A 26,842-nucleotide genomic window follows, 5' to 3' on the forward strand; every position below is an offset into this window, starting at 1 on the left:
TTGTAGAATCAAATGTTTTTGGGATGAATTAGGTTTTGCTTATCATGTTTTACAGGTAAAAAAATGTAAAAGTTTTAAACTATCTTTAGGCTACCAGAGATGTCTATAATGATACATTATGTAGAGAAAAAACATTTTTACAGCTTACAGAATATGTATAAAAACTGATTTAGAAGTACATGGAAAGTTTCTGCATCCATTTTCTGACTTGGCCTTTATCTGGGTGGGTTTGGGTTTGGGTGGATAAAGGCCAAGTCAGAATTCTCTGAGCAGCTGGAAAAAGCTGCTAATAAACAAAGACATCAGAAAGCGGGGGCTTTAGGTGTAGCTCCCGCTTTCTGACGCACTAATTAGATTTAGTAACTGACACCCCATACCAGCATTACATAGACACTTGGGGGCTGAAATGGGTGGGTGGGGAGGGTGGGTGGTGTTAAAAGCACTTTATGTTTTGTAGATGTATTTTTTTCAGACAGGGCACACACAGTCCTGTTTCCTTTGTGGGAAAACCTTCAAACTTCACCATCCTCAGCTGAAACAACATCTTAACACCATCTTCATGAACTGCTGAGCCAAACCTGATCCATCAGTGCTGGACTGCACAGATAACTACATGCCACACAGAGACTGCTGTTTTATGAACTGCCATATCAGTGTGCCTTCAATGGAGAAGATGACACACCCATCACCTGACCTCCTGCCTGATCTGGAGACCAACATCATGCTGCCACACTACACACCTCTGAGACCATCAATGATGACTCATACTGAGGAAACTGTATTTCCTGTCAGAGATGCTCAGTGATCCTCAGAGCAGAGAGAGGTATGATTCTTTATCTTTGATAAAAATGTCAGTGTTTTAAATTCAATTAATTAATTTAAATCCTGTTTATTGCTTAAATAATTCCACACTCAGATGATTATACTTGTTGACACTTTTTGAGTTTTAATTCACATTATGGGTTACAAATCTATGCTTTTCCTACTCTGTCTCTCTGTGCAGGTACTGCTGTCTTCTGAGTTCTTCAGTGTCCCAACTGAGACATTCAAACCTCATTGCAGAGCTCATGTCTTTCCTCACCATCATGTGAGTGTGAGGTTGCTCTGGATTCTGGTTATGTGGCCTGCAGCACCTATAAGGTATTTCAACATTGTTCATTGTATAACTTATTTGTAGTTTTTAGGCCTTAACACAAATAAAATGTTCCTTTTTCTGTATTTTTTAGAACAAGCTTGTACAGTGTGCCTGCATTCCAGCTTCTTAGACTCTACGCAAGTGGACAGAGTATCAGTGTTTGACCACTCTTACAGACACCGACTTCTGTCAACTCACTGCTACTGATCAGGCACCTCACTCCAGGAAGACAGAGGGCTGCAAGCCTGTCATCGTTTCCAGTGTGGCTTTGTATTCTTGGGGTAGCATCAGATTTTTCCCACAAATATTCAAAGGTAACACTTATTTTAAGCTTAGTTATTAAATCAAAAGTCTTCCATTGTGTAAATTATATTTGATATGTTTTTGTCTTCTTTTAGATTTAGATGCAGTGATCGGATGTGCTGGAGCTTTGTTAACTGTGTGGAAAACATCTGTTTGTGATGGTATTCAAAATGAGGCTTTAAGGTGACAGTTTCCTTGTGATTTCAGTCCTTTTACTAAACAAAAACAGTTTTAATCAACATATTATTTTTTTTAGCAGCACATCATTGTTCAAAGGTAAATAGAGCCACATGTCACACCAACAATGAATTTTTGACTCCGTTTGTGTCACCAGATTTAAGAAACAATATCGGACATATAAAACTAAATTTTGGATTAATGTGCACATATATTGTTTTGTAATTTTTGATTGTTGAATAATTATGTTGTAGAAAAAACCCAACCTATTTACCCAAACAACGTAACTTGTTTGGGTAAATAGTGGATTAGTGTAATTTTAGTCTATAAGTATAGCAACCTGAATTCATACAAACACACAGCTCTAAATCTTGAATTGTAGGATGCACAATAAAGATCATTTGGTTATTATGGACATTTAAATCAGATTCTATTGAACCATTACACATATTCTTTATAGAGATTACACAATCTCAAAAAAGAGAAAGTGTTTAAGAGGATAGGTAAAGAAAGCTCAAAGTGTGTTTGTATGAATATTGTCTTAGTATGGGGTGTCAGTAAGTACATGAGTATAGAATAGGTGTAACAGTGGTTTTCCACATCTGTGCTTAGACTGCTCTAATATATATAGATAATGGGTCAGACATATAGTTTGACCCATTAAGTCTGTTTGAAAAGTTCATGAAGGTGTCATCCAGTGCTATGTGTTTCTGTTTATCATTTTATGAGGTCACACAGCTGACATGAGTCAGAGTAGAACCATAATATTCATGTTAATGAGTCTACTGTTTACAGCTACTTCATGATGACTTTCATCCTGGTCACAGTACTATGTGAAAAGCTGTAAGAGGTAAAGTTAACCCAAATAATATCTGATCATAAGTCGCTCTCTAACATTGACTATTTTTCAGTTGTTCAGCTGTGTGACTCTCCATACCTGAAATATATCACAATGTGAACTTCATTTCAACAGTATTCCTTAGTTTGGTACCATATTTATCATCAAATCAGGAAACTGTAAACTAATTGAAAAAAGAAGCTTTTGAAAATTTTAATGTGGCATTTGAATATGTTGTTTATCGTTGCCACACGGTATGTGCAAAAAACTCCAACAAATCAGAGAACATATTTTGTCTCTCACTTCCTAGGTATAAATAAATATATGTATATGTAGAAATTTTTAAATTAATAGCCTGTGAACATAAACATGGCAAACAAGGATATATTCACAATTCCAGCGGATGCTTCAATTGTTTGTATAGATTTTAGATTATTTGGTCAAACATCTGTTTGAAACTGTGGTTATCAGAGTGTTGATAAGAATGCCTTGAAAAGTTCATGACAGTCACATTCAGTGATATGTGTTTCTGTTTATCATTACTTTTGAGTGACACAGCTGACTTGAGTTTTGATCAGAGTAGAACCATAAAGCTGTTAGTAGTAAAGTTAAACCAAGCAATAACTTATCATAAGTCACTCTCTAACATGGGGCAGTTTTTCAATTATTTATTAATTATTATTCAATTAATTTTCAATGTTATTTATTCCACAACTTCAATGTTCTTTATTTTTTTCCCGTTTCTTTAAATATGCACATGTGAATGTCTGTTTTAATTCACTGCCTGTAAATGCCTTTAAAAAAAGCTTCAAGCGCCGCTCCGAGCTGGCAGCCAGTATCAGCAGCTCCAGCCTGACAGACTCCGTTTTTCCCTTTAATATTTGTTTCTTTGTTGTTCTTGTGAATCTTGTTTTTGTTTTTCTATTGTGGACTGTGGACTGAGCTCCCACTTAGGACTGTGGACTGAGCTTTTCTGTTGTGGACTGATCTCCCACAATGGAGCTCAGAATTTTATGGACAATCGTTTTTCTTATTGCATTTTTTACGGCATCTGTGTCCGGAGACCGCGTGGAGATCCAACCTCGCATTCTTTACAGCAGGGATCTGTTGTTAGCCAGCAGCTGTTAGCCCTCGGCGCTTCCGCTGTTCTGCCTACCACCGAGCAAGCCAACATCCCCCATGAGGTGAGAAGGGAGAGACGCAGTACTCGGGCCGGGATCGGGCGTCGCAGCAAGGTTAGAAGGTACCGGCCAGCAATTCCATCTGTTATTATGGGGAACGTGAGATCTCTCCCCTACAAAGTGGATGAATTGGCAGCTATGACCCAACATTAGCTGCACACTGTAACCAGCATACTCCAAACACAGCACCCTTTGGCCCTTTTCATGAACTCTGGCAATTTTAATCACATCTCCCTGTCCTCCCTGACATCACATCTGATGAAGACCCTCGGGAGGTTGGTTCTAAACCATCTGCGCCCCTTGGTGAGGTCTTTATTGGATCCGCTGCAGTTTGCTTACCAGCCTGGCTTTGGGGTGGAGGATGACATCATCTAGCTCCTGCACCGATCTCTGACTCACCTTGAGAAGCCTGGATGCACTGTGAGGATCATGTTCTTTGATTTCTCCAGTACTTTCAAAAACATCCACCCACGACTTCTGAGGGACAAGCTGGAGCTATCAGGAAAGACCACCACATGTCCCAGTGGATACTGGACTACCTCACAGAACGCCCACAGTATGTGAGGTCACAGGGCTGTGTCTCTGATACACTGGTCTACAGTACGGCAGCCTCACAGGGAACTGTGCTGGAACTGTTCCTCTTCACCTCCTAGACTGCAGACTTCTCCATCCTCTCCCCACGCTGCCACCAACAGAAGTTCTCTGACAACTCTGCCATAGTCGTCATCACCACAGGTCTGTACTGAGTCCACTGTCCACTGTCTGTACTGAGAGTACAGACAACTTATTGGGAGTTACATGTCTACTTTTTAATGCACAAGTACGATACACAATCTGCAGTTTTCTAATTATTCTAAATATTTCTAACTATTTAAACATTTTTCAGTATCCTGCTCTGTTTGCACCCGATCTTTACTTAAATTTTAACAACTGTACTGTATTCTGCTTTGGTAACTATTGTCCATGATGTAAATATGTAACAATTGTGTTTCTGTTCTGTGTACTGTTCTGTTTGTATATGTGGGGTTTTTTGTGCTGCTGATACAACCACATTTCCCCTTGTGGTACAATTAAATGATTATTCTAATCTATTCTATTCTATTCTAATTGATATCATATCCACCCAGAAATCTCGAGTTCATCATTTTGCCCTTCCACAATTATTTGAATTACAAATTAAAAGAGCAGGAATGTTAAAATCAATAATGAAAAGAATTTGTTGGCTTTTTCAAAAGGTACAAATCAAATATTGTTTATAGACCTGCCCCCTTTATTATCTACAAAATTCAACATTAAGCCTTGATCTGTTCTGTTATTCTTCTTTTTTTAAAAACAACATTATATAGCCTTCCATTGTTCTAAAAATTAAAAACAAACACAAATATAAGATTATTATGTACAATTTTTAATATATAAATACTTAACACTGGAAAATACTAAAACTGTTAACTATAGTACAGAACTTAACAAAATGTCATTACAAATTATAAATATTGATAGGAAAAAAAAATAATTCTTTTTAAGTTATAAAATACAATTTTTTACACATTACATTACACATTTTTGAACAAAGTGAACAAAGGAACTACATTTTGTTTAAATTATTCGCACTGATATTTTTGAATATGTACAATTTGTTTTCCCTTTATTTTAACAGCAACTTTGATAGCTGCCTCCTCCAGTTCCTTATCAAAGGGACTCCACAGGTCACTTTGAATGTATAGACTCTTTCCATCCTCCAGCAACACCTCCAGCTGGTTTGGCATGTCCGTTGTGGCCACACCAATGATGAGGATGTCAGCTCTCTCCTCGACTTTTGCCTGTTGAGACAGCATAGGCACACATTTAGCCCTGAAAAAGGTTTTTTTTATCCAACAAGAAAAAAGAAGAGCTGTGGTCATCATGTGGTTTCATTAAGTCGCCAAGACACATACATACACATTATGTCTTGATGCATGCGCAATTATCCAGGTAAGTAAATTCCAGAATGAATATATATATATATATATATATATATATATATATATGTGTGTGTGTGTGTGTGTGTGTAAGATAATATATATAATATTATGTCAAATTTGAAAACCTAGTTCTAAACATTTGTTTGTTTAGCTTCTTCATACCTCAATCCTCGTGAATGCCGTGCTGTGCAGCTGCACGCCATATGAGGACTGGCTCCGCTTCAAGTGGGAGAGGCTGACGTGGTCTCCCACGTTGAAGTGGAAAATGGCTGCCTCCCTCCAGAGGCAGACTGTCATCGTATAACCATCCTGAAATCACAAACATGACAGAATTAAAGATTTATTAATTAAATAATAACAACTCCAGTAAATAGGGGGGGGAAGCCCACAGCCTCATACATTCTGTAACAGCAATGTCAAATTTGTTACATTAGTTTCACTATTTTCAATATAAAACTTAAATTTCAACATTACCTCCTTCAGCTGGATATTTTTAAGGGGAACATTATGTTTCCCCACCTTCACTTGCTTTACAGCAGAAAACTGAAAAGTAAATTGAAATTTAATGTCAGTAATAGTCAGTGTAGTGATCTGTGATTGGTTTTTATTTTTTCAGTCATCTGTTTAGATTATGTTATTGTTATTGTTAAGTATTCTGCACATGATCTTATCAGAAGCTGTTTTATCTGTATCAGTTATTATGATGCTTTTCATCTACTGTGATTATGAAACAACTTGTGGAAAATCCTTCTATAAACAGTACATTTTGTAACTTAGTTGCATGTTTTAGCAACAACAACTTCAATTAAAACTTTTCCAGTTTCAGATATACAAATTATATTATGTTTGTTTTTATCAAGTAGAGACTGTTCGCTAGAATCTAGCCTTTACAATACAAGTGCATGTAGACATGATGCAAATGGATTTTAAATCTGCATAAATACCAGAAAAGGTTTGAGGAAAATATACATTTTTCTAAATTGTAGTTAATAACAACATAATTAAGTGTCTGCTTGACAGCAAAAACAGAAATTATCATTTTAAGTGTAAACAATACAAGCAGTAATGACTTATTTGAAAACCTAAAGCTATGTAAATTCTGATGCAACCACAAATACTTACCTCCACCACCTCCCTTTGTGCTGTGATGAGCCCGCACCTGGCTGAACTCATCCTCAGAGGCGTGAGAGGAGCAGGGGGATGGAGGAGTTCATCAGCTTGTTTGTAAAGGTCTTCTTTGACATTCAGTGTGGGAGCCCTAAAAAATTGGGTCTGACTTTTAACATTAATGGAGAAAGGGGGCACTGTGCCCCTAAGTTCGTAGCCTCTCATTATAAAAGACCCCCCCTGCTGGACCTTTGAGGCAAATTCCTCAAAAATTGTGACCTTTGTCACACTCTCCCCATCAGTGATGGCTATGACTTTGTTTATTTTGGTTGTAAGAGCTTTAGCGGTCTCATCTTTAAAATCCCAGCTGAGGACCTTCTGCTGGTCACAGGAATTCAAAATTCGGAAATGCAGCGGGGGTGGCCGGAAGTATGGAGTGTCCGGGCGGTTGTTAAGAAGTTTCGTTAATGCCATTCTGGAAAAAAAGCAACACAAAAACATTATGAAGTTAATACATTTCTGCTATATCCAGTGGTCATATAATATGGTAACACCTGTAGCTTTTGTAGATTCAAAGAAAACTCATAAACATAATTATTTTTCATTAATACATTTAGATCTTTTTTCAATTAAATACCCATGAGACAATAAGTTCATCAACTATGACACCCACTAATACATTACTGTCAATAGTAAATGTGAATTTATCGATAATGAATTTCTCTGCAATAGAAACGTAACATAGGAAAAAGAAAGAAAAGTCAGATTAAATTTTGGTACTTTGACAGTCTTTATATTGACAGCAAATTAAATGGCAAGATCTTGTGTCTTGCCCTATATTGTATTATACATATTATAAAGGTAGTAAAAGAAAAAAACCCTCAAAGTTCAATACTTACGTTATCCGAAGTTGTTAAGAACAGTAGTCCCTCGAAGTCTCTTAGAAAGATCAAGAAAGATCAAATAAGGTTCCCGCCGGTCTTTAAGTTGCAACTTGTGATGTAATCTGTTGTCACCCGCCCTGATTGGCTAACTACGATTGTGTTTCGTGATTGGACTGCCTTGTGTTGATTTTATGTTATCACTGTTTTTTGTTTTTTTTTTTGTTATTGTTTAACTCGTCTAATTTTAATCATGGAATTATCATTACTATTTTATAAGTCTCAAACGTAAAATTTGAGATTTATAAAATCAGTTATAGGGCTTTGGAGTTGACGTCACGCCGCAATGCATTGTGGGAGCATGCCACCATTTTATCAGGCCATGAATCAAAACAAACACACTCGTTTGGAAGGAAGATACAAACCGTACTTAAAAGCAGCTCAAAACAAAAAGAACTTTATAGACTCAGATTGTGTCGGATGCGAAGAGACGGTACCTGCAAAAAATAGCGTGCATTGGAAACGTGGACCCGTATGAAAAAACGGCAGTGGAGCAGAAACCCCGAAGCCTGATATATTTCCGTACCTGAGGAGTCAGCGCATACACAGCGAACCAGTTATAAATGTCTGGAGGCGCATATCCGATTAACCAATGGTTGGTTACAAGATTTGGCTATTTTTAGACTCCACGTTGTGAATACGTCGTCATTCAAACAAAGGTAAGCCAGCTTGAGTACTGCCAGTAAAATGTGTTTGATTTCCCTCCGAACATTCAGATTAGTGCAGCATAAATTCATTCATGAGGGGAAATTACAGTGAGAACATGTTGAGGCTCTGTTAGAATAGAATAGAATAATCCTTTAATTGTCCCACAAATTTGGAAATTTGGTTGTAACAGCAGCCAAAAAGACAAATATACAAACAAACAGTACACAGGACACGGAACAGAAACATACACAATTTTTCTTACATATTTACATTAAGGACAATGGTTACTATAAACAGAGAGTACTGTACAGTTATTATATTAAATAAAAATAATTACAGGTAAGAGGCAAACCAGGTTGTAGTGCGAATTGGTTAATTAACTAACTTATTGCAGTTACAGCATCGATGTAAACATCTATGTTTGTTGGGAGTTTGAGTGCCATCATCTAGCCCTCTTTGTACCTGGTGGATGTCACAGCCCAGATAGCAAGGAGACATTGAACAGATGTTGATTTTCCATCTGAACCATCAGAATCGTCAGGGTTGAAATGTCAACACAAAACCAATGTTGAAACAACACTGAAATACTGATGAAACCTGACACTGACATTGAAATAACATTGATTCACTGTTGTTCTGTCATCGTTGATTGTTGATCTATTTATAGTTGACAAGGCGACAACAATCACGTTGAAAAACCATATATTTATGGTTGAGCGGGAAATTTAAGCTGCTACCACTTGGACTATTCCAAAGCACCCCCTCTCACAGTGGTACATCCCTCCAGGTAACCATTGTCTTGTACAGTAGAGCGGGACATTACTCTCAGCGGACCGGAGAAGGCATCAGTTCTTGCACTGCACTGGCCTGCACCACGATTAGTATAAGGTAAGAATGAATGATTTTTGTTCTATTTGTTATTTCCACAGTTGCATTTGAATAACAGTAAAAAACAAACAAACTTGTTAATGTAAAGTTTCGGACAAAATATGGGAACCCGAAATTGTGTTTACTTTCATCTTACAATCCGGCAACAAATAAATTGCACAGCGAACAAAGTCTATCAACAAAGAAGACATTTTCGTTTCAAACTTTTCCGTTATATTCCCTTACAAAGCTAGCTAGCTAGTTAGCTTTAACGCTTCGAGGGTTCCTTTGTTCTTGCCGTCGCTTCGCCTGACCCAGACTTTCGCTCTGTAGTTTCTTTTTAGCATAGTACTACAAAAAATTGTAAATCTGAGATATATGATTGATAAACGTAAAGGTAACTGTATAAATGTGTTCAATGACTTTGTTACTTTTAATGATTGCAGAGCACCCGCTTCGATTCGCACTCAATTCAAACTTTACGTTGCACGCCCACCTAAATTACGCTGCACGCTCACCTAACTTTACGCTGCACGCTCAATTTATGTCTGGCCATACATTGTGTTTGTACTTCCAGACACATTTCACGAAGCAGAACGCAGTCTTCAGAAATATCTAAATGAACACTATACGTCTGACCTTCAGTCCGAAGCTGAAACTCATACCACTCATAAAAGAAAGCACAAGTAAAACTTTTTTTTATTTCACAAACATATCTTTGATTGCTAAGAATTTATGATCTTGTCTTTTATACATATCTGTGGTGCTTGCATACTGCAATATCACCACATAATATAGTCCAAAAAGTGGAAGCTTGTAAACTTTTTAAAAATGCAAAGCCGTGTACACTTGTGCACTTCAAAAATTCCTTGTATACTGTACCTTCTTGCACATCTCCGTTTCCTGTGTGTGTTTTTATAAATCAAACTGTAACTTTAGGAAAAAATATTCCAAAAGCACATTTGTAATTACTTATGACCGTTTTCAACTTTTTTGTCTTTAGACCAAATCCCCTGTACACATATAGTGACTCAGAGGATGAGCAGCCCACAAAAAAAAGGTTTCCCCAGGCCCCTCGAGTGAAAATACCAGGTAATAAAATACTGTCTAGTGTCTTTGTACATATCTGTGTGTGACACAAGGAAACTTTTTTGACAAGTTGTCTGTATTCTTAAATCTTTTTCTAAACAGCCCTCACCACTCCGCAGTCTTCCCCCCAGCCCACTGACAGCAGGCATCATAATGCCCCACCCAGCTGCCGGCACCTTTCTCCACTCCAGCACAACTCCAGCACAACCGACACAGCTTTGCGATTTCCCCAGCATGCTGAGTCTGATGTCGAGGCCTTCCCTATAGATGGTATGCTTTTAAAATTGTTTTAAAGCTGAATCACAATGTCATTGTACTCTTATCTTCAAAACACCAGTTTATACTCCTGAATGTCATCTTGTTGTGATTTGTTTTTCTGTAGATTCCAGAGACTCTGTGAGGCCACTATTACAAGGCAAGTTCGAAAGTCTTTGAATTTCAGATTTTACATGGTATAAATGGTAAATGGCCTATATTTGTACAGCGCTTGAACTAGTCCCTAAGGACCCCAAAGCGCTTTACACATTCAGTCATCCACCCATTCACACATAATTCATGCACTGGTGATGGCAGCTACATATACAAATATCAAATATATGTGACAGGCAAAAACTAGCAAAAGCTCTTAGCAGTTAGAACAACTTGTACTTGAATGCAGAATGTTACACCATCACTTATGGATACATTAGTTTTTCGCCTCTCATTGCTTAAGCCATTAATCTTTCTAGAATTGTTTTTTTTTTAAACAGATGCGACCTCACAAAAGATGTTAACTATGCTGTCAGACCTGACGCGAGCAGTTAACGAACTCCGTGAGGAGGTCGGAGCCATCCGCAATACCGGCTGCAATCAATCGGTAGATGCTGGGGTACTGCCTCTGGATTTGCCCTTGCACAACATGGAGGAGCTAAATAATGCAGAGGCAGCTCTTCTATCACAAGAGGCCAATAAGGCAATGGTAAGTATATAAAGGTTATGTACACTTTGTAACTATAAAGTGTAATAGCTGTCAGATGTGATTTAAATACATAACAACGGCCTGTTGATTAAACACACAAGCACTTGCATACACATTTAAGACATGAGACACGCTAATTCCATCTCTTAAAATGTGTCTATAGGTGAGACGCTTTGCCTTGGTTGGAGGGACCACACTGGAGGTGCGAGTCCGCCGTGTAATTATGCCATTACAAATGAGCTGGCCTCGCTACTGAACTGGGCAGGGAAAAAAACAAAGGACCAGACAAAGCAAAAGAGGGCATTTAAAGATACAGTGCTCTGCAAATGCATATTTGGTAAGTTTTACCATTTTTTTTGCTATATTACTTTGTCTTTCTTAATAACAAGACTTTCATGTCCGGTTAATCTGGAGATGGAGTCTTTGGTCTTTGGCTTATTTAGTCCTCGGGTTGTAGTTTGTACAGCCTGAAGACCCCATGTTTATTTTGTTTTAAAGGATACACGGCACACTATGCTAAGACTTATTACTTTTTCCGCTCTAGCTCTTTGGGAATCAAACGCGGCAGTTTGCAGATTTACGCCTGGTGACTTTCATGTTTATCAGCCTAGGAGTTTACATACTTTCTCCCCGCTGAAGACAGTTAACAAGAACTTATTCATGTGCTCTAATTCACCTTTTTTGTTTGTGTGTGTGTATTTTTGTCCTAGATGGCCTGACGCAGCAGTTAGGGGCAAACTCTATGTCCGAGTTTGTCTTTGCACAAGCAGTGCAGAAATGGCTGCGATTAGGGGTGGGTTTTTATAATCGATTTATCGATTAAAATCGATTCTGGCTTGGATAACGTAAAATCGATTCATTAAAATCCTGAATCGATTTTTTAATATAAATTTATTTTGCCGAAATGCCAGAATCTCTGGTGAAATCTCACAAAATTTCAACAACCACCAAACAGCTAAAACAGTAAATGAGAGCAGGAACACGGATTCTGCACAAAGACGTAAACACACAGCGCAACCCGCGGATCAGAATCAGTTAGATGTCGCCTTTCTCGCGGTCGGGGCTGAAAGCCGACAGCTCGCTGATTCTGATCTGTCGGCGGGTCCGCGCTTTGTGTTCACGCCCTTTATGCGCTGATTCTAAAGCTGTTAGTTTGATGTCTCTCCAAATAATATTGACCGAACCAGCAGCAAAAGAAGATCCAAACTACGCTTCACATAAACATCGTCATGTATTCACTCTTACTTTTATTGTTTTGCTTCGACCACGATGCACAGCTCTCTCGCGTGCTCGCGCTCTCTCTCCCTCTCTCCCCCCCCCTCTCTTTCTCCCCCCCCTCTCTGTACTGTTTTCTGCATTATTCGCTTGCTTGTTACGCACAAGTCTACCGTTGTTTACAGCGCTATCGGCCGACTTTTTTTTTTTCTGTTTTATATACTTCTGAAAAGAAAACCTAATTTCTGCCGTTCAATACTGAACAAATTTAAACTTTTTAAAATTATGCAAAATGCAAAACGCTTAGCCATGTCTCTAATAAAACCGCTGTAACTTCAGAGGTAATGTTCATGTGTTGATTATTGGTTTTCTTTCGTTTTTGATGTACTGCAGAATATTTTTATAAAATCCCAGTCCAGGAAAATCACCTTCATGTTTTTCTGTGTTTTATCCTCAGCTACTTTGACACAAAGGCATCTGCTGTGATACCTCTGATAAAGTCTTGCGTGTGTCAGCTTCCTTTTTATAGATACAAAAATATGTAAATGTACTGATCTGAATTATAATATTTCTGACTGTCAAAATTTCCCAGATTCAAATCGAAGTGAATCGAATCGAATCGAATTAAATCGAATCGTGGATCGAATCGATTCGGGACCTTGTGAATCGGAATTGAATCGATTCTAGAAATCAGTGACGATACCCAGCCCTAGCTGCGATACGCCCCAGATCGTTTGGGTGGTGCAGGACGCATCCCCATCCCGGAGTAAAAAATGAAAAACTTCTGTGAAACATATAAATGTAAATAGGAAATTGTGTTTTTAATAAAGTATTTAGCAAACAAAACATGCCTATTGACCTTTTTTGTTTATTTTTTTTCTCTGTTACATCACATGCAATGCTTTCTTATTTTAGGATATTAATACATTTTGAGACTTTTTTTTATAAAACACAATTATGTGTTTAGGTGGTTTAAGTATTGATGGAAACATGCAGTAGTTTAGTATTGGTTAAAATACCTATAAAGAAAGGTAGATTTCCAGTCATGATTTAACTGTTGTTTTAATGAAAAGCAACTGTGCGAAAGAGGTGGAAAATCAACACCATAGCTCAACAGTGTTTCAATATCAGAATCTGACATTGTTTCAATGTCAACAGTATTAGAAAATCTAACGTTGAATCAATGTTGAAACCTGACATTGATTCAACATCAAAACCTGATGTTGTTTCAATGTTAAAAAAGGGTGCAAGAGTGACGTTAGATCAACGTCACACTTCAACGTTGATTCAATGATGTCGCCTGATATTGACTCAACATTGTTTCAATGTTTCCTTGCTATCTGGGAGGCCTCTGCCTCTGAATTATTGTATAGCCATTGTGTGTAAGACTGCCTCTCTATGTGCTTTAGTGCAGACTGTGTGTTGTCTGGGCTTACACTGTGCGATTTTATTTTTTATTTTTATTTTTGTGCCCATTTTGAGCCGATTTTTGAGTCGTGCGACCGTTTTGGCGATGGCCCGATTTTGGCCTTCATCGTGCGTCGTGTAGTATACGTGGGGTAACGAGAAGCGATTAACACCTCACGACCAGCTCCCGATCATCCATCGCTTGGTCCTGAGGATTTCAAACCTGTTTGTAAAACTTTGGAAAGCTCATCCGAGCCTTTTCGATGTGGCCTCACAAAATTATCACGACCACAACAACCGTGAAAATAGTTGGATAGACATTGCTGCTCAATCACAGCTGCCTGATCAATGTTTTTCATTAGCAATTTAGCAAAGTTGATGGCGGTGGTGTGCGTGTCTGTGTGAGTGAAAGACAGAGAGGGAGAGCGAGCGACAGAATTTCTGTTATATCCTTCATTTTATGGACGCACAGTGTGAGCACTCAGGTTAGAGCTGGGCGATATATCGAGTTTTAAAAAAATATCGATATATTTTTATACGAGATATAAGATGTGACAATATCCTTTATATCGATATAGTCTATGTTAAGTTAGAACTATACTTGTGGAGCCGCAAGTTTGCCTCTCTTTCGTCCACTTTTGTCTTTACGCAACATTACTCGGCCTCGCCCCTCCTTCACTGAACACAAATCCCCCTCCTCCCCCATCGCTTCACCTGCAGGAAGCGACAAGATGGACACGGCAAATCTCCGTTAACGAGTTACTGCGCATCGCCCCGTGCGTGGGGCTGGACGCCGTCAACGTGTTAGCTAGCTAACCACGCTAACGAGCTAACGCCAGGCAGCCCAGAGGCGCTGCACAGCCTAAAATCCTTTCATTTTCTCAAAAGTTGACAGCGCGCCTTATGTATGAATTCTGGTTGTGTTTGATGGCCACGAACCGATTTTATGTGGTACACAGCGCTCAGCAATCTGTCAAAAAATGTTTTAATACGACTTTGGTAAGCTAAGGTGCTGCACCGGTTGATGGATTGTCAGAGCATTACGGCGACCGAGGAGCCTCGCGGAGTGATACGTACTGTGCTTCAACGTAATATTACCCTACTGTGTATAAGGACCATAAATGGCACCTGTTAAGAGACATGGTTACGAAGAGGATTTCAAACTCAATGCTGTCAGTCACACAGTAGAAGTTGGGAATTGAGCAGCTGTGAAATCTGTCTTTGTTACTATGCTCTGCGTCTTTTAGTTTACATTTTGACTGCACAATTGTGAGCTTTTTGTTATGCACAAAAACAACATTGTTTTCTTTTATTTATGCAACATTATTATTTAATAAATGCTCATAATTTATTTTTGAGTAAATTTTATGTACATCTATGCTCTATGTTAATAAAAGTGCCTGTGTGACATCTGGGACACAGCTTTGACTAAGAACTCTCTTTTTGTTCTTACTTTATGGCTTAAAATGGCTTAAAAAATATCGAGATATATATCTTATATCGCCGTCCAGGTAAAAAATATCGAGATATGAATTTTGGGTCATATCGCCCAGCCCTAACTCAGGTCGCATCAGAGCATCGGGTCGTATAGTGTGAGACCCTGCATCGTGACCTACGAACTTCTAACCCCCGCGAGTCAATCGTACAGTTTGAGCAGGAGCTGAATCGCGCGACTGACAAAATCGCACAGTGTGAGCCTTGCTCTTTCAATCAGAAATGAAGCTGCAGGTTGTCTCTTCACACCTACACCGAGACAGAGCAACAGTGGGACAAACCCAAACAGCACTGAGATTCATATTCAGGCCTGACCCTTTAATGTTCTTTTCTAACCAGCAATAAATAATATGTTATATGCTTGTTTGAGAAGTATTAAAAAAAAAAAATGTTATTGCTTTTTTTCAGGGGTTGGAACCAGGGCCAGATATTAAAATGGTCATCACCAGACCAAGGCTCAATCGAGTCATGGAAGGAGGAATCAGGTGAGATAGTAAGCTGCTGTTATATACAGTATTAGTGTACAACAGTCAGGTAACATGCTCCAAGCACAATAGAAAGTGCAATGTTTAAATATAATTAATATAATTATATATACATCCTATAGCAGCTATTCACAAAAGTAAAGACAAACAAACATAAACAGTAAAACTTGTAAACAGACCAAAAACTGTCAGACGTTGACAATCCAGTTAAAAGTGATGAATAAAGTGCTCTAACTTTAAGTGCTCAGGTGAAAAACTATTGTGTGTGGGGTAGTTTTTAAGTGTATATATTGTTGTTGTTATTATTATTATTATTGATATTATTATTATTGTCATTATTGCACAGATGACTTTAACAGTGCCTCGTTTTACCCTCATATTATTATGTGCTATGTGAAATTTCAGCTAACAGAAATAAACTGTACAACAACTTGGCTGGTGACCCACTTCACATCTCCTTGCTAAACACTGGAGAATCATGCAAAGACTTTGATGTAACAGATTGACCTCTAACAGCAACCATGGGCATCAGTGATGAGAAAACCTGTGTTGAGACAGCATTGGTGAGTGTGCTTTCTTACCAGCAGCCCAAATTAGCCACAACATCTGTAAACATTTCCCAAGATCCTCCTCTTTACCTGCCACTGCTACTCTACACTGTGAGTACAGGCTGGACCCCACAGAGTGTGTGCATGTCTGCAGTGAGGATGAACTCTTCCACCTTGAAAGCACAGACGACATGGCAAATAAGATTGAGACAGCAACAGGAGAACAGGCAGCTGACCAGGAGTGGCATCAGCTCCACAGGCCAAGATTACATCTTCATGTTTAAGAGGTTTGTTATATGAGGGGTGAAACTGTGCAGAGAGAATCCTCAAAGGAACGAGACAGACTGCAGACGTGAGCACATGGACAGACACGCAGCTGGAGAAAACTGCAAATTGAAAAATTTTAACTATAGGCCTCATGGCCTCGTTGTCCACCCTGACACTCCCTGGCTTGGTTCCTCACCAGATGGGTTGATCTTTGATCCATCTGCACAGCCACCGTTTGGACTGCTTGAGATAAAGTGTCTTTATGTGAGGAATTATGTTCACTTCAGATACCTTCAACTAAGAATGGCACCTTGTCTCTCTGTAAAAGTCACTTGTAACGACTATGTTGACACAAAGTTAACAGCAGCACCAGAGAGAGCGTGGACTGGTGTTACTTTCATGTTCACACACTGATGCACTTCTCTCTTAAAAATAATTTGATTTCTATTGTGTGGTCTTAAAAGAGTACAGGTGATTTAAAGATGCCAAGTTAAATGTTCAGTATGTTGGTCACACCACACACATGCACTCTACAGTTTCTTCTTCTCATCTAATGCAATCTTAATGGTAAATCAACAGGGTGCTTGGTTGCATAATTAGCTGTGCATATGTTGAAATAAATGTAGGTTTTCTTTATTCTTGGCAGGAAAAACATATATCCAAGTGTAAATCAGTGCAATTCATAAATGTGATTATGTAAACATTACTAAAATAGCCAAAGCATAGTTCCAATATTTACATTTGAGGGGCTACAATCACTAAAATCTGAATTTTATTAAAACCATTTTTTACATTTACTTGTTAAAAATTGTTGTTTGTTATCAATAATTAGAGCTCTAATCATTTAATCATATATAATCTACCTGAACCAATATAAAACTTTACTATAAAAAATAGTGCAGTTACAAGCACTGGTCTGAGCGGTGCAGCTTTTTAAAACATTTTGTTGTATTCAATCAGTGGAATGAATACAAGACTACAGCTGCTGCAGAGGTCTCGTAGCTTTAGTATATGAGGTGCCCTATCTACCAGATGAGCAATCTAAATGCCAAGTGAACTGCGCAACTTCACTGACAGTGAAATCTTTAGCCAAAGTTTTAACCAGGGGTTTGTTTTGATAATACTTAGGAAGCAGACGTGTGCACTGCCAGCACCGTTCAGAGGGATAATGGTGTCAAATATTTTGATCGCCTTGATGCTTCTAATTGCTCTCTCCACATGTATCATTAGACGTGAAATCTTCTAAGTGAATAGTGTGTGGTAATAAATCTTATCATTCGATTCAGGGTAGTGTGGGATTTGTACTGATGAAAACATTTTATCCCGGTATTCAGACATGGGTGTCAGAACACTGAAAATACACTTGGAATCATGGTTCCAATCATCTCAGGAGAAATGCATATCCCAATTGCATTGAGTAAGGTGCACCAATTTCATGATGATTTTTTTTTTAAGAAAATAAATGTGTTGACATGGTTTTTCTGCCAATTTTTAGTAATGTAGTATTTATGCTTAATCATACTATTTCTATATATTACTGCCAGGTCCCCAGGCAGCCAATCCTCTGTGAGGACTGAGACATTCAAATTTACAAATCAGAGCCTGCACGGCTTCCCAGCCAGCCAATCATATCTGAGGTCTGCCGTTTCTTCTCTTGTCATATCTCCGTGACGGTTGTACAAAGAGCAATGAAAATCGCAGTCAAAGTACACCAAAGTCCGCTGATTCACCCAGTACAAGAATTATGCTTCTAGTCCACCTAGTTTTTGAGTTACACGATGTTTTGTAACTCCAAAAAACTGCGTTTTTTGCCTCTCACCGCGATCTAATTCTGACTGCTCATCACCCTGTTTTTCCAGGCGTTTGCTCTCTTTCCCAGTGGCGCAGTTGGTAGTGACATGGGTCTGCAAGCCAAAGGTCGTTGTTTTTTTCCCTACAAATTAATACACTATCACAGACCAGTAATTCATATTGATTATTTATTACAATTCTGCAAACTTTTATCATTTTACCAGCTTTTCTAATATGGACCTCACATTCTTGTTAACACTCCATGGCACATATTGTTCCCTTTAGGCTCTGTGTATGTGTGTGTGTATCAATATTTCTCCTATTTTAAAGTATTACTCCTCCATAATTGTATTTCTGTTAAATCAAAGTACTTTTACTACATCTTAGTACTTCTGCTCAATCATAGTATTTCTGCTAAATCATAGTATTTTTGCCAAATCCTGTTTTTTGTGCCAAATCATAACATTTGTGTTATGTTATAGTATTACTACTAAGTGGAGGAATTTCTGTCATGTTACAGTATATGTGCTGATTACAGTATTTCTGCTAAATCATACTGTTTCTACTATATTATATTTCTCTTTCTAAATATAGCATTTCTGCTATATAATTGTATTTCTGCTATGTTATAATATTTGTGCTAAACCAGAGTATTTGTGCTGAAACATAGTATTTCTGTCAAATTATAGTATTTGTGCTAAAACATAGTATTAATTTAAAATTACAATATTCATAGTTCATCACAGTGTCTCTGGTGAATCACAGTATTTCTGCTATGTTGTACTACTATTTTTCTTAATCATAGTGTTTCTGTAATGTTTAAGTATTTTTGACTAAATATATTCTTTCTGTTATCTTATACTATTTCTCCTAAATTCTTGTATATTTGAGAAGTTATCATGTTTCTGGTAAGTTACAATATTTCTGCCAAGTTCTGCTATGCTATTGTATTTCTGCCAAGTATTATGTTTCCTCTAAGATATTGCAGTTCTGCTAAGTTATTACTTTTTAGCAAAGTTCCTTAGCAACTTTTCAGCTTTTTCAGCTAGTTTTTGCAGACAGCTTCAGCTTTAAAGCATCCACACTGCATTTTCGCAGGAAATGCAAATTTTTCTAGTTATTCTTCAAGTTGCTTCAGAGTAGTTTAAAATTTGAATGGTGAAAATAGCACAAAAATTGTGGAAGTAGTTAAACAGTAAAAAACGTACGGAAGCAACTTGAATAATAATAATAATAATAATAAAGAATAAAGAGAAACAGGAACTCAATAGTGTGAATGCCTACAGCATTCACACAAATATGAAAACAAAAAGAAGATGCATATTCTCTGTCATATGGGCCCGCATGAATAAACTTTCTGAATCCTTTATCATCTGCAATCAAAAATAGTTGTGGATGATTACTATACCTTTCTAATGTGACGTTGTTGTCCCTGGCTCTCTTTCTCTCTCTCTCACCCTCCGGCTCTGTTTCTGTGCTACTGAGTGTAACTACCGCCCCTTCCCCTCTTCCCAGCGTAAAGCACAAGACTCGGGTGCGGAGTGAAGCGGGAAAAAAGTGCGAGAGAGAGGCTGAGAGAAAGAAGAAAAAAAAAAAACCCACGTGACGGCTCGCGATAAGGAGCCGGCTCGCGTCGTTCACGTCAAAGAGCCGGCTCTAAGAGCCATTTCGTTCGCGAACGACCCATCACTATTAGATAATTAAACTTAAAAGCTTTTCCACACACATCACATTTTAAAGACTTACTACTTTTATCAAAGTTACACATGCTCTCTGACATAGTGGGATTTTCTGTGTCCTTTTCTACTTGATCTTGAATCTGCGTTCTTGACTGTCAGCTACAGCAGAGCTGTGAGCGAGGAGCTGCTCCCTGCCTGCTTCTGGTTCACTGTGGTCTCCTTCCTCAGCAGCAGTCACCATAAAGGTATCAGTTTCCTCCTTCAGTCCCAGCTGCTCCACCTCCTGACTGCACAGTTCCTCCTGTTCCTCTTTAATCTGTGGAGGTTCTGGTTCCTCCTGGTCAAGACTGGAGCTCCTCTCCTGGTTCCAGAGCTGCAACCTCCTTCTCCTTACAGACAGACTGCTGTGGGATGTCTGTCCTGTGCAGCTTTATTTTGGGTTTCCAGGTGATATCCAGCAGTCTGCGCCGACAGTTGATCTCTTCCTCGTACTGGACGATCGTTTTTTCAAACTCCAAGAATATTTGTTCAGCAGCAGCAGTTAGTCGCTCGTCGATAAACTTTCTCAGACACTGAACTGAAAGCATTGTTACTGCGACAGCTCACACACAACAACACATGTGGGGCAGTAACAGTAATGGCGCCTTTCCTTTCTTTACTTCCGCCTGTGTCACATGGTGAGGTTCCGGCAATGTGTATTACATTTTATCCATAGACTCAATTTAGATTTTCTCTTTAGCTTAAAACATTTTCAGAAGTACTGTAATCCCATCATGCATAAAATACCTAAACTTAGCTCCTGTTGACCCTTGTTTCTGTATTTTATCTTGGAAATCTCTCTGGTTCTCCTATGTTCATTACATTCAGACATCACATGCTGCACAGTTTCATTTTCTTGTCATTTCTCTTTTAAGTTTCTCAATAGTTTAATTTAATGGTTAATGGTTGAATTTAAATCATGAGCTATTCTTAGTCTAGAGAGTATGACTACTTTTCTGTTTTTACCAGCTGCCCTGCTCTGCTCCAAAACTCCAATTTTACTAAGTGCAACCCTCACTTCCATCTTGTCCCATTTAACTTCCTCGGCCTCAGTATCTTCCATTTCATTTTCTTTAATGCTAACATGTGCATGTACCCAAATAAACTTTTTTATGATGATGGACTCCAAAACCTTTTATTGTATTTTCTTATTTTGCATCATATTCTTTGAAGCAACACTTTTTTTGTTCATTTAATTACTTATTAACAGAACTTGAACCCAGAGCCACTCTAACAGCAGACGGCACAACCACACCAGCAGGGGGCAGTGTGACACTGAACTGTGATCTGAAGGGCGTTACTAACTTTAAAAGTAACCTCAACTGAGAAGAAATCCATAATTAATGGTGAATAAGAGGGATGTGCATCTCTAAGTAATGCACCTACAGCTGCAGACGATCACTTCCTGTCCTCTGGAGTTTACTTAAACCAGGATTGCATGACTTCTTTTGAAATGTTAGCAAAGATGGTGCTGTGACGTCTCAGGGTTTCAACAAGTGTTTTCCTGAAAGGCCTGAAATAAGCATCCGAGCAGCTCAGATGATTCTGCTGAATGATCAAGGACTATTTTTAAATTACTGTAGAGCAGTTTGAAATTGATGTCATGGTATGAGCAGATATATGAGCAAATAGTGTCATTCTCTCCACTTCATCATATTTCAAAATAATTAGTTTGTCCTGTGAGACAAATGGATTAATAGATAACAAATAGATAAGATAAGATAACAAATAGATTTGTGTACAATGTTTCAGAGCAATATAACCATCAGCTTTTTTTTGGCATGGAAATAAAAAGGTCATATAGGTGAACATTCTTATGCAGTCAGTACAAATTTGTACTGGGCACAAAGTTAGAAATGGTGAGATATGTGTGCGTTGATCTGTTAACCAAACATTTCCAACCATAAAACCACTGCAAAATACTGTTACATTTTTCACATTGATCACTAGTCACTATGATGTTAGTCTGCTGTGTGAGCATCACAGAGCTATCTGATTGATACATTATGACTTATGTTTAATGCTTGTGTGTTTACAGATAAACACTTTGTTCTGACTTTCATGTGAAATAAAGTTGCAGCTAACCACAGATGACTTTAACAGAAACACCACACTAAGAGCTATTTATATAGTATGCAGAGCTATGAAGAAGCAGCACTTAAAAACTGTTAACACATTTGACAATGCACTGGACAAAGTTTCACCAGTATCGCTCTAGACCAAAACCATTTCCTTTAAAAACAGGATTGATCATGGGCTGCTCTCTTCAGGGGAAGAAACGTTTCCCCTGAAGAGAGCAGCATCCTGTCTGTGCACCTCACTGTTCTTTAATATTTATCTGTCATTTCTTCATGCATCTCAGTATTTACGTGCAGTACACACAGACAGAGTGGTGACTGTGGTGGAAGCAACTTTATTCACCACAAACATGTCAGCTGCAGCAAGTGCTTGATGATCTCTCTTGTATGACAGAGCAAAGCCACTGCTATTTTAAATGTTTAAGTCAAGTTCAAACCAATAAACACCCTCACTCTCCGATTCATTATCTCAGTACATGCTGTACTCTATTGTGGGACATGCAGGGGTGAATAAAGTTTAGGACAGCAGTTTAAAATATCTGATGACAGGATGTGGTTATGTTCTTTCTGCTGAAATGTTATTATATAGAAACTCTAATCTCTGACTTCTACATCTAGCTCAGATACAGTTGCTTGTAACAGTAAATACAGAGTTTGTAATGTTAATGCAAAGTAAAACTAACTATTGTTTCATGTAAATATGATGTTATAGTGATTACCTTGAACATTTAGGCTACTTTCTGTAACTGTACCTAACAGTGTTTTAGAAAATCATCTGAAATATATTTTATTTAACTGTAACTTTAATGTCTAATAGTTGAATTCTTAAGTGTGTGATTGCTTTGATCTGTGTACATCAGGCTAGGTTATAACCACTTCTTCTGCTTCTATTTTGATGGTAACCTCCCCCACACTATGTTATTTTTTTCTGTGCTTACTTGTAAAGAAACAGTTTGACAGATGAGAAGAGGAAACAGAGGCTGTGTACCAGCGATGGCTGGTGGACGACGTTATCGTAGCTTCGTGCACAACATTGTGCTGCTGCTCTGGGTCTGTCTCCACTGTAAGTAAACCTTTTGCTTCCAGATGTTTGTGATGTGTTGTATTTTTTGCCTCATGAACTCTGGTACATGAGTGAGTTCAGAACACAGAAGATAGCTGCAGCTTTGCCATTTCTGAGTATTGTTGTGCTAAAGTATTTATTATTGTTCTAACTGCTACTAATCAACAATTACCTTTAACAGACAATTCCTGGGAAACAGCTTCTGACACTTTATTTCATTTTTTAAATTCATTTGCTGTCATATTTATATGAAAATAACAACATTATGAATTCATGCTTGTCCACAGAGAAACACCTAAAAAAAAATTCATGGAGCCGTAGTGTGTAAACATTTTTACTATGTTTACATTTTTGTTGTGCCAAGTCAGTCATATCAGAGTTGTCACTTATGTGTGATGACGTACTCTTTCTGTAAAGAGATTTATTTTGTTTTTTTCTGATTTTGTTGTTTTTACTTTAACTGTCACACGTTCACTATAAGGTTTCAGGCAATTTGGACTTGTTTGCCTCACCCGTTCACTCACATGTTGAACTTTAAACTTTCATAGATATCATACTCAGTTGTTTGTATGTTTTTCAGATGTGGAGGCTTCCAGTGGAAAACGCGTCATTCACAAAAAAGTTGGAGATACTGTGGAGCTTTCATCAGGCTTAACAACTGAAGGAGTGACTGCAGCAACGTGGAAATATGGACGAATAACAGTTGCAGGCAAAGATGAGGGTGTTTCTAAAAACTCTCCATTTAAGGACAGATCAGAGCTGAACCCTGAAGACTTTACTTTAACAGTGAGAAAACTGACTCTTCAAGATTCTGGTGATTTCATTTTTGTCTCAGAGGTGAATGATGAGCAAAGGCCTTCAGTCACCATCACTCTGCAAGTTCATGGTAAGAGACTTTGTTTTTTCGCTTGTTTGTTTTAATTCTAAAAGCATCCTAATGAAAAGAAACCCCAGTAGCTCTTTTCTAAACTTTCTTTCCTCTTGATTACTTTATTGATTAACTTGTGTTTTCTGTGCTTTCACAGTCACCTTAATGTGTTAATGTTGAATACTTATTGTGTAAAATACTAATTAAATGACTTTATTTTATATTTTGAACTTTATGTCCACATATTTGTTTATTTATACTAATCCGTGTAAAATACAATGCAACAGTTTGTAATGGTTAATCAACCTCAGATTTTTGTTGTCGTTCTTTTTACTGCACATCTGTTATTGTGTCTTTCCCTGATTTTTTTAGTAACTTGAAAATTAAGATGGAGATGAAATAATTTAGATATTTGCTCAAATAGCAAATCCTACTTGTTTTTGCTCATCATAACCCATCATTGTTCTTGATTTGACTTTATTCTTGTCAATGTCCTTTATTGTGATGCTAGTGATGCGTCCATTAGGCATCTGAAGGTTGTGCAAAATGCTCCAGTGCATCTTTTAACTGGAAGAAAAAAGTCTGAGCTTATTAACGCCATTTAATTCCACTCCACTGGCTACCTGTACGTTTTAGGATCTTAATGTTAAAGTGCTTTATAAATAAAGCTGGTATGGTAATTAACTTGGAATAGAATATATGTTTAAAGTATTTAGTTTATACAATTTGGTTTGTTTTTGAGCTTTTTTTTTTTTTTTTGCATTTTTTAGACCAGATGTGGCCAACTGGCAAAGCAGTTAAAAGTACTTATCTGAATTTGTTTTTGTAATGTTAGTTATATATATTATTAGTTTTATATAATACATTTTCAGAACTCCACATATACTTTAAGCTCTGGGCAAAAAGTGACCTGACACAGATTCTCTCTCCTTCTGTTTTCTCCTTAGATCCCATAGCTAAGCCTGACATAAAAATCAGTTCTACCTGGATTTCCTCAAATGAATCATGTAAAGTTCTGCTGGAGTGCAACACAACTGGTGATGTCAGCTACAAGTGGACTGTACGAAAACAAACACTAACTGGTCCCAGGCAACAATACATCATCAGGGAGCAGGATGGAGAGACCAATGTCACCTGCACAGTTTCCAATTATGTCAGTGAGAAGTCTGCATTTCAAACAGTGAACTGCAGCAAAGATCATTCACACAGAAAAGAAACAGGTATGTGGAGAGTGACTGAGTTTGTGAATACATGTAACTGCTCTGTTTATATCATTTTTTTACTGCATAAAGTCAAAGGGTAGGAGCTTTCAGCTTCTACTATTAAAAATGTTCTCTTAATCTCCTAATCTCATAATACTTGTTTTTATTCTACAGGTCTACATCCCAAAAGGTTAGTGTCATGGTCCTGGGTTTGGGGCCCCAGTGTTTGTGTTTCTGGTGTGGTTTTTTTTTTCTTGTTTGTTTCAGGCCTCGGGTTCCTCTTTCCCAGTTCAAGGTTTTGTGTTTCAGGTTTCTGTATTGTTTTTCAATGCACCTCGGCCTTATGTTTGCATTTGGGTCCACGCTCCACGCCGTCTCCAACACAGACGTTACAGTTGCTGAAACTCATTAACAGCAGGAATTTAAAAAATACGTTTATTCTACTAATAAAAATATATTTTAATTATTTCAGGCTCACACGCTCTAAAACTATCAACCAGGAAGAAAATCAACAGCATGTGTACTCGGCTCTTTCCCATGGTCAGGTCTAACACTGTTTACCTGCTTTCATCAGTCATATTATATTGTTCAGGAATTATTCAATGTTAGATCATTTGGAGATGTTAATTATTGTGACTTTGACTGAACTGTTATTAACTTGCAGGTGATCGTTGTGTTTATGAGACAGTTAGAGGATCTGGAGATGCTGGCCCAAGTACAGTACAATGATGAGCCATCAAAGTAATAAATGGGAACTCTGGGATTTCAAGAATTTCATTTGTGACATTCTTAAACTATTCTTACTGTATTTCAGGTGGATTTTTTTGGGTGCCTTATTTTAAATGTAATTATTTTATCAATTATTATATCAAATCATCCTATTTAACCCCTTCGTGCACAGATTATGACAACCTCAATCAGTATTTGTTTCTTATGTATTTTTATGCATCTTTAGGCATGAAAAGATGCATAAAAATACTTAAGAAACAAATCTTAAATGAGGTTGTCATAATTTATGCATGAAGGGGTTAAAAAAAATTAGTTACAATGAAACACGTCATACATCTATAGTACATTAAACAACCAGTGGGTGGTAGGGTATGGAGAGACACATCAGTGTCCAATATAGTGGTTTATGTGCAAGTATACCGTCAACACTGACACACATACAAGAAAACAGCTTTTGAATAGCTTCCACTGTAGTGACCACTATTTTTTTTTTTTTTTAAAACTGGATGATTTAAGAGGATAATTACAAACAGCTCATTGTTACATTGAAGGTATAACAGAATTTTTAATGTATAAAGTGGCATGTAAGCCTTTCTGTTTCGTATGACCTGGTTTGAATTATCTTATGAATCTCTGAGAGGAAACAATAAATAAAATAAAAAAATTCTGGCATTTGCTCACATCTGTCTGTTTGACTGCTTATTTAGTTAAAATCCACTGTTAACAAAACTAGTGAAAACTATATTGTTTAAAATGTAAATTTCTGTAAACC

At 37.7% G+C, this 26,842-nt stretch overlaps 2 protein-coding genes and 2 long non-coding RNA genes across 8 annotated transcripts in view; 3 read left to right on the plus strand and 1 right to left on the minus strand.

The window, feature by feature from the left end:
- LOC146522312 (uncharacterized) overlaps positions 1-26,565 on the plus strand; it is an 88,097-nt gene extending 61,532 nt beyond the window's left edge. The window contains exons 5-7 of the mRNA XM_085154133.1: positions 25,516-25,531; positions 25,814-25,881; positions 26,006-26,565. Coding sequence (XP_085010259.1) covers positions 25,516-25,531; positions 25,814-25,881; positions 26,006-26,070 — 149 coding nt within the window. The 3' untranslated portion in view covers positions 26,071-26,565. The remainder of the gene's footprint in view (positions 1-25,515; positions 25,532-25,813; positions 25,882-26,005) is intronic.
- LOC146522315 (uncharacterized) lies at positions 718-17,460 on the plus strand. 2 transcript variants are annotated; one of them, XR_014873046.1, is made up of 7 exons: positions 718-823; positions 1,004-1,140; positions 1,227-1,449; positions 1,534-8,302; positions 15,730-15,806; positions 16,212-16,369; positions 16,476-17,460. It is a non-coding gene; the product is annotated as an uncharacterized LOC146522315 (long non-coding RNA). The 2 variants fall into 2 exon arrangements; XR_014873045.1 differs by having other exon boundaries at positions 16,212-17,459.
- On the minus strand, positions 5,082-7,203 carry LOC146522316 (uncharacterized). The gene is made up of 4 exons (XM_085153711.1): positions 6,718-7,203; positions 6,070-6,138; positions 5,758-5,904; positions 5,082-5,454 (listed from the first exon to the last, which is right to left on the minus strand). Exons 1-4 carry the CDS (start codon positions 7,201-7,203, stop codon positions 5,236-5,238), a joined length of 921 nt encoding a protein of 306 aa, XP_085009837.1. The 3' UTR covers positions 5,082-5,235.
- On the plus strand, positions 8,757-11,993 carry LOC146522317 (uncharacterized). Of its 4 annotated transcripts, none has more exons than XR_014873049.1 (5): positions 8,757-9,844; positions 10,162-10,250; positions 10,350-11,205; positions 11,369-11,542; positions 11,916-11,993. It is a non-coding gene; the product is annotated as an uncharacterized LOC146522317 (long non-coding RNA). The 4 variants fall into 4 exon arrangements; XR_014873048.1 differs by having other exon boundaries at positions 10,350-10,517; positions 10,630-11,542; XR_014873050.1 differs by having other exon boundaries at positions 8,757-9,179; positions 9,736-9,844; positions 10,350-11,542.
- Positions 26,566-26,842: the final 277 nt, after the last annotated feature.

The sequence above is a fragment of the Neolamprologus multifasciatus genome, chromosome 3, assembly GCF_963576455.1.
Source record: "Neolamprologus multifasciatus chromosome 3, fNeoMul1.2, whole genome shotgun sequence".
NCBI lineage: Eukaryota > Metazoa > Chordata > Actinopteri > Cichliformes > Cichlidae > Neolamprologus > Neolamprologus multifasciatus.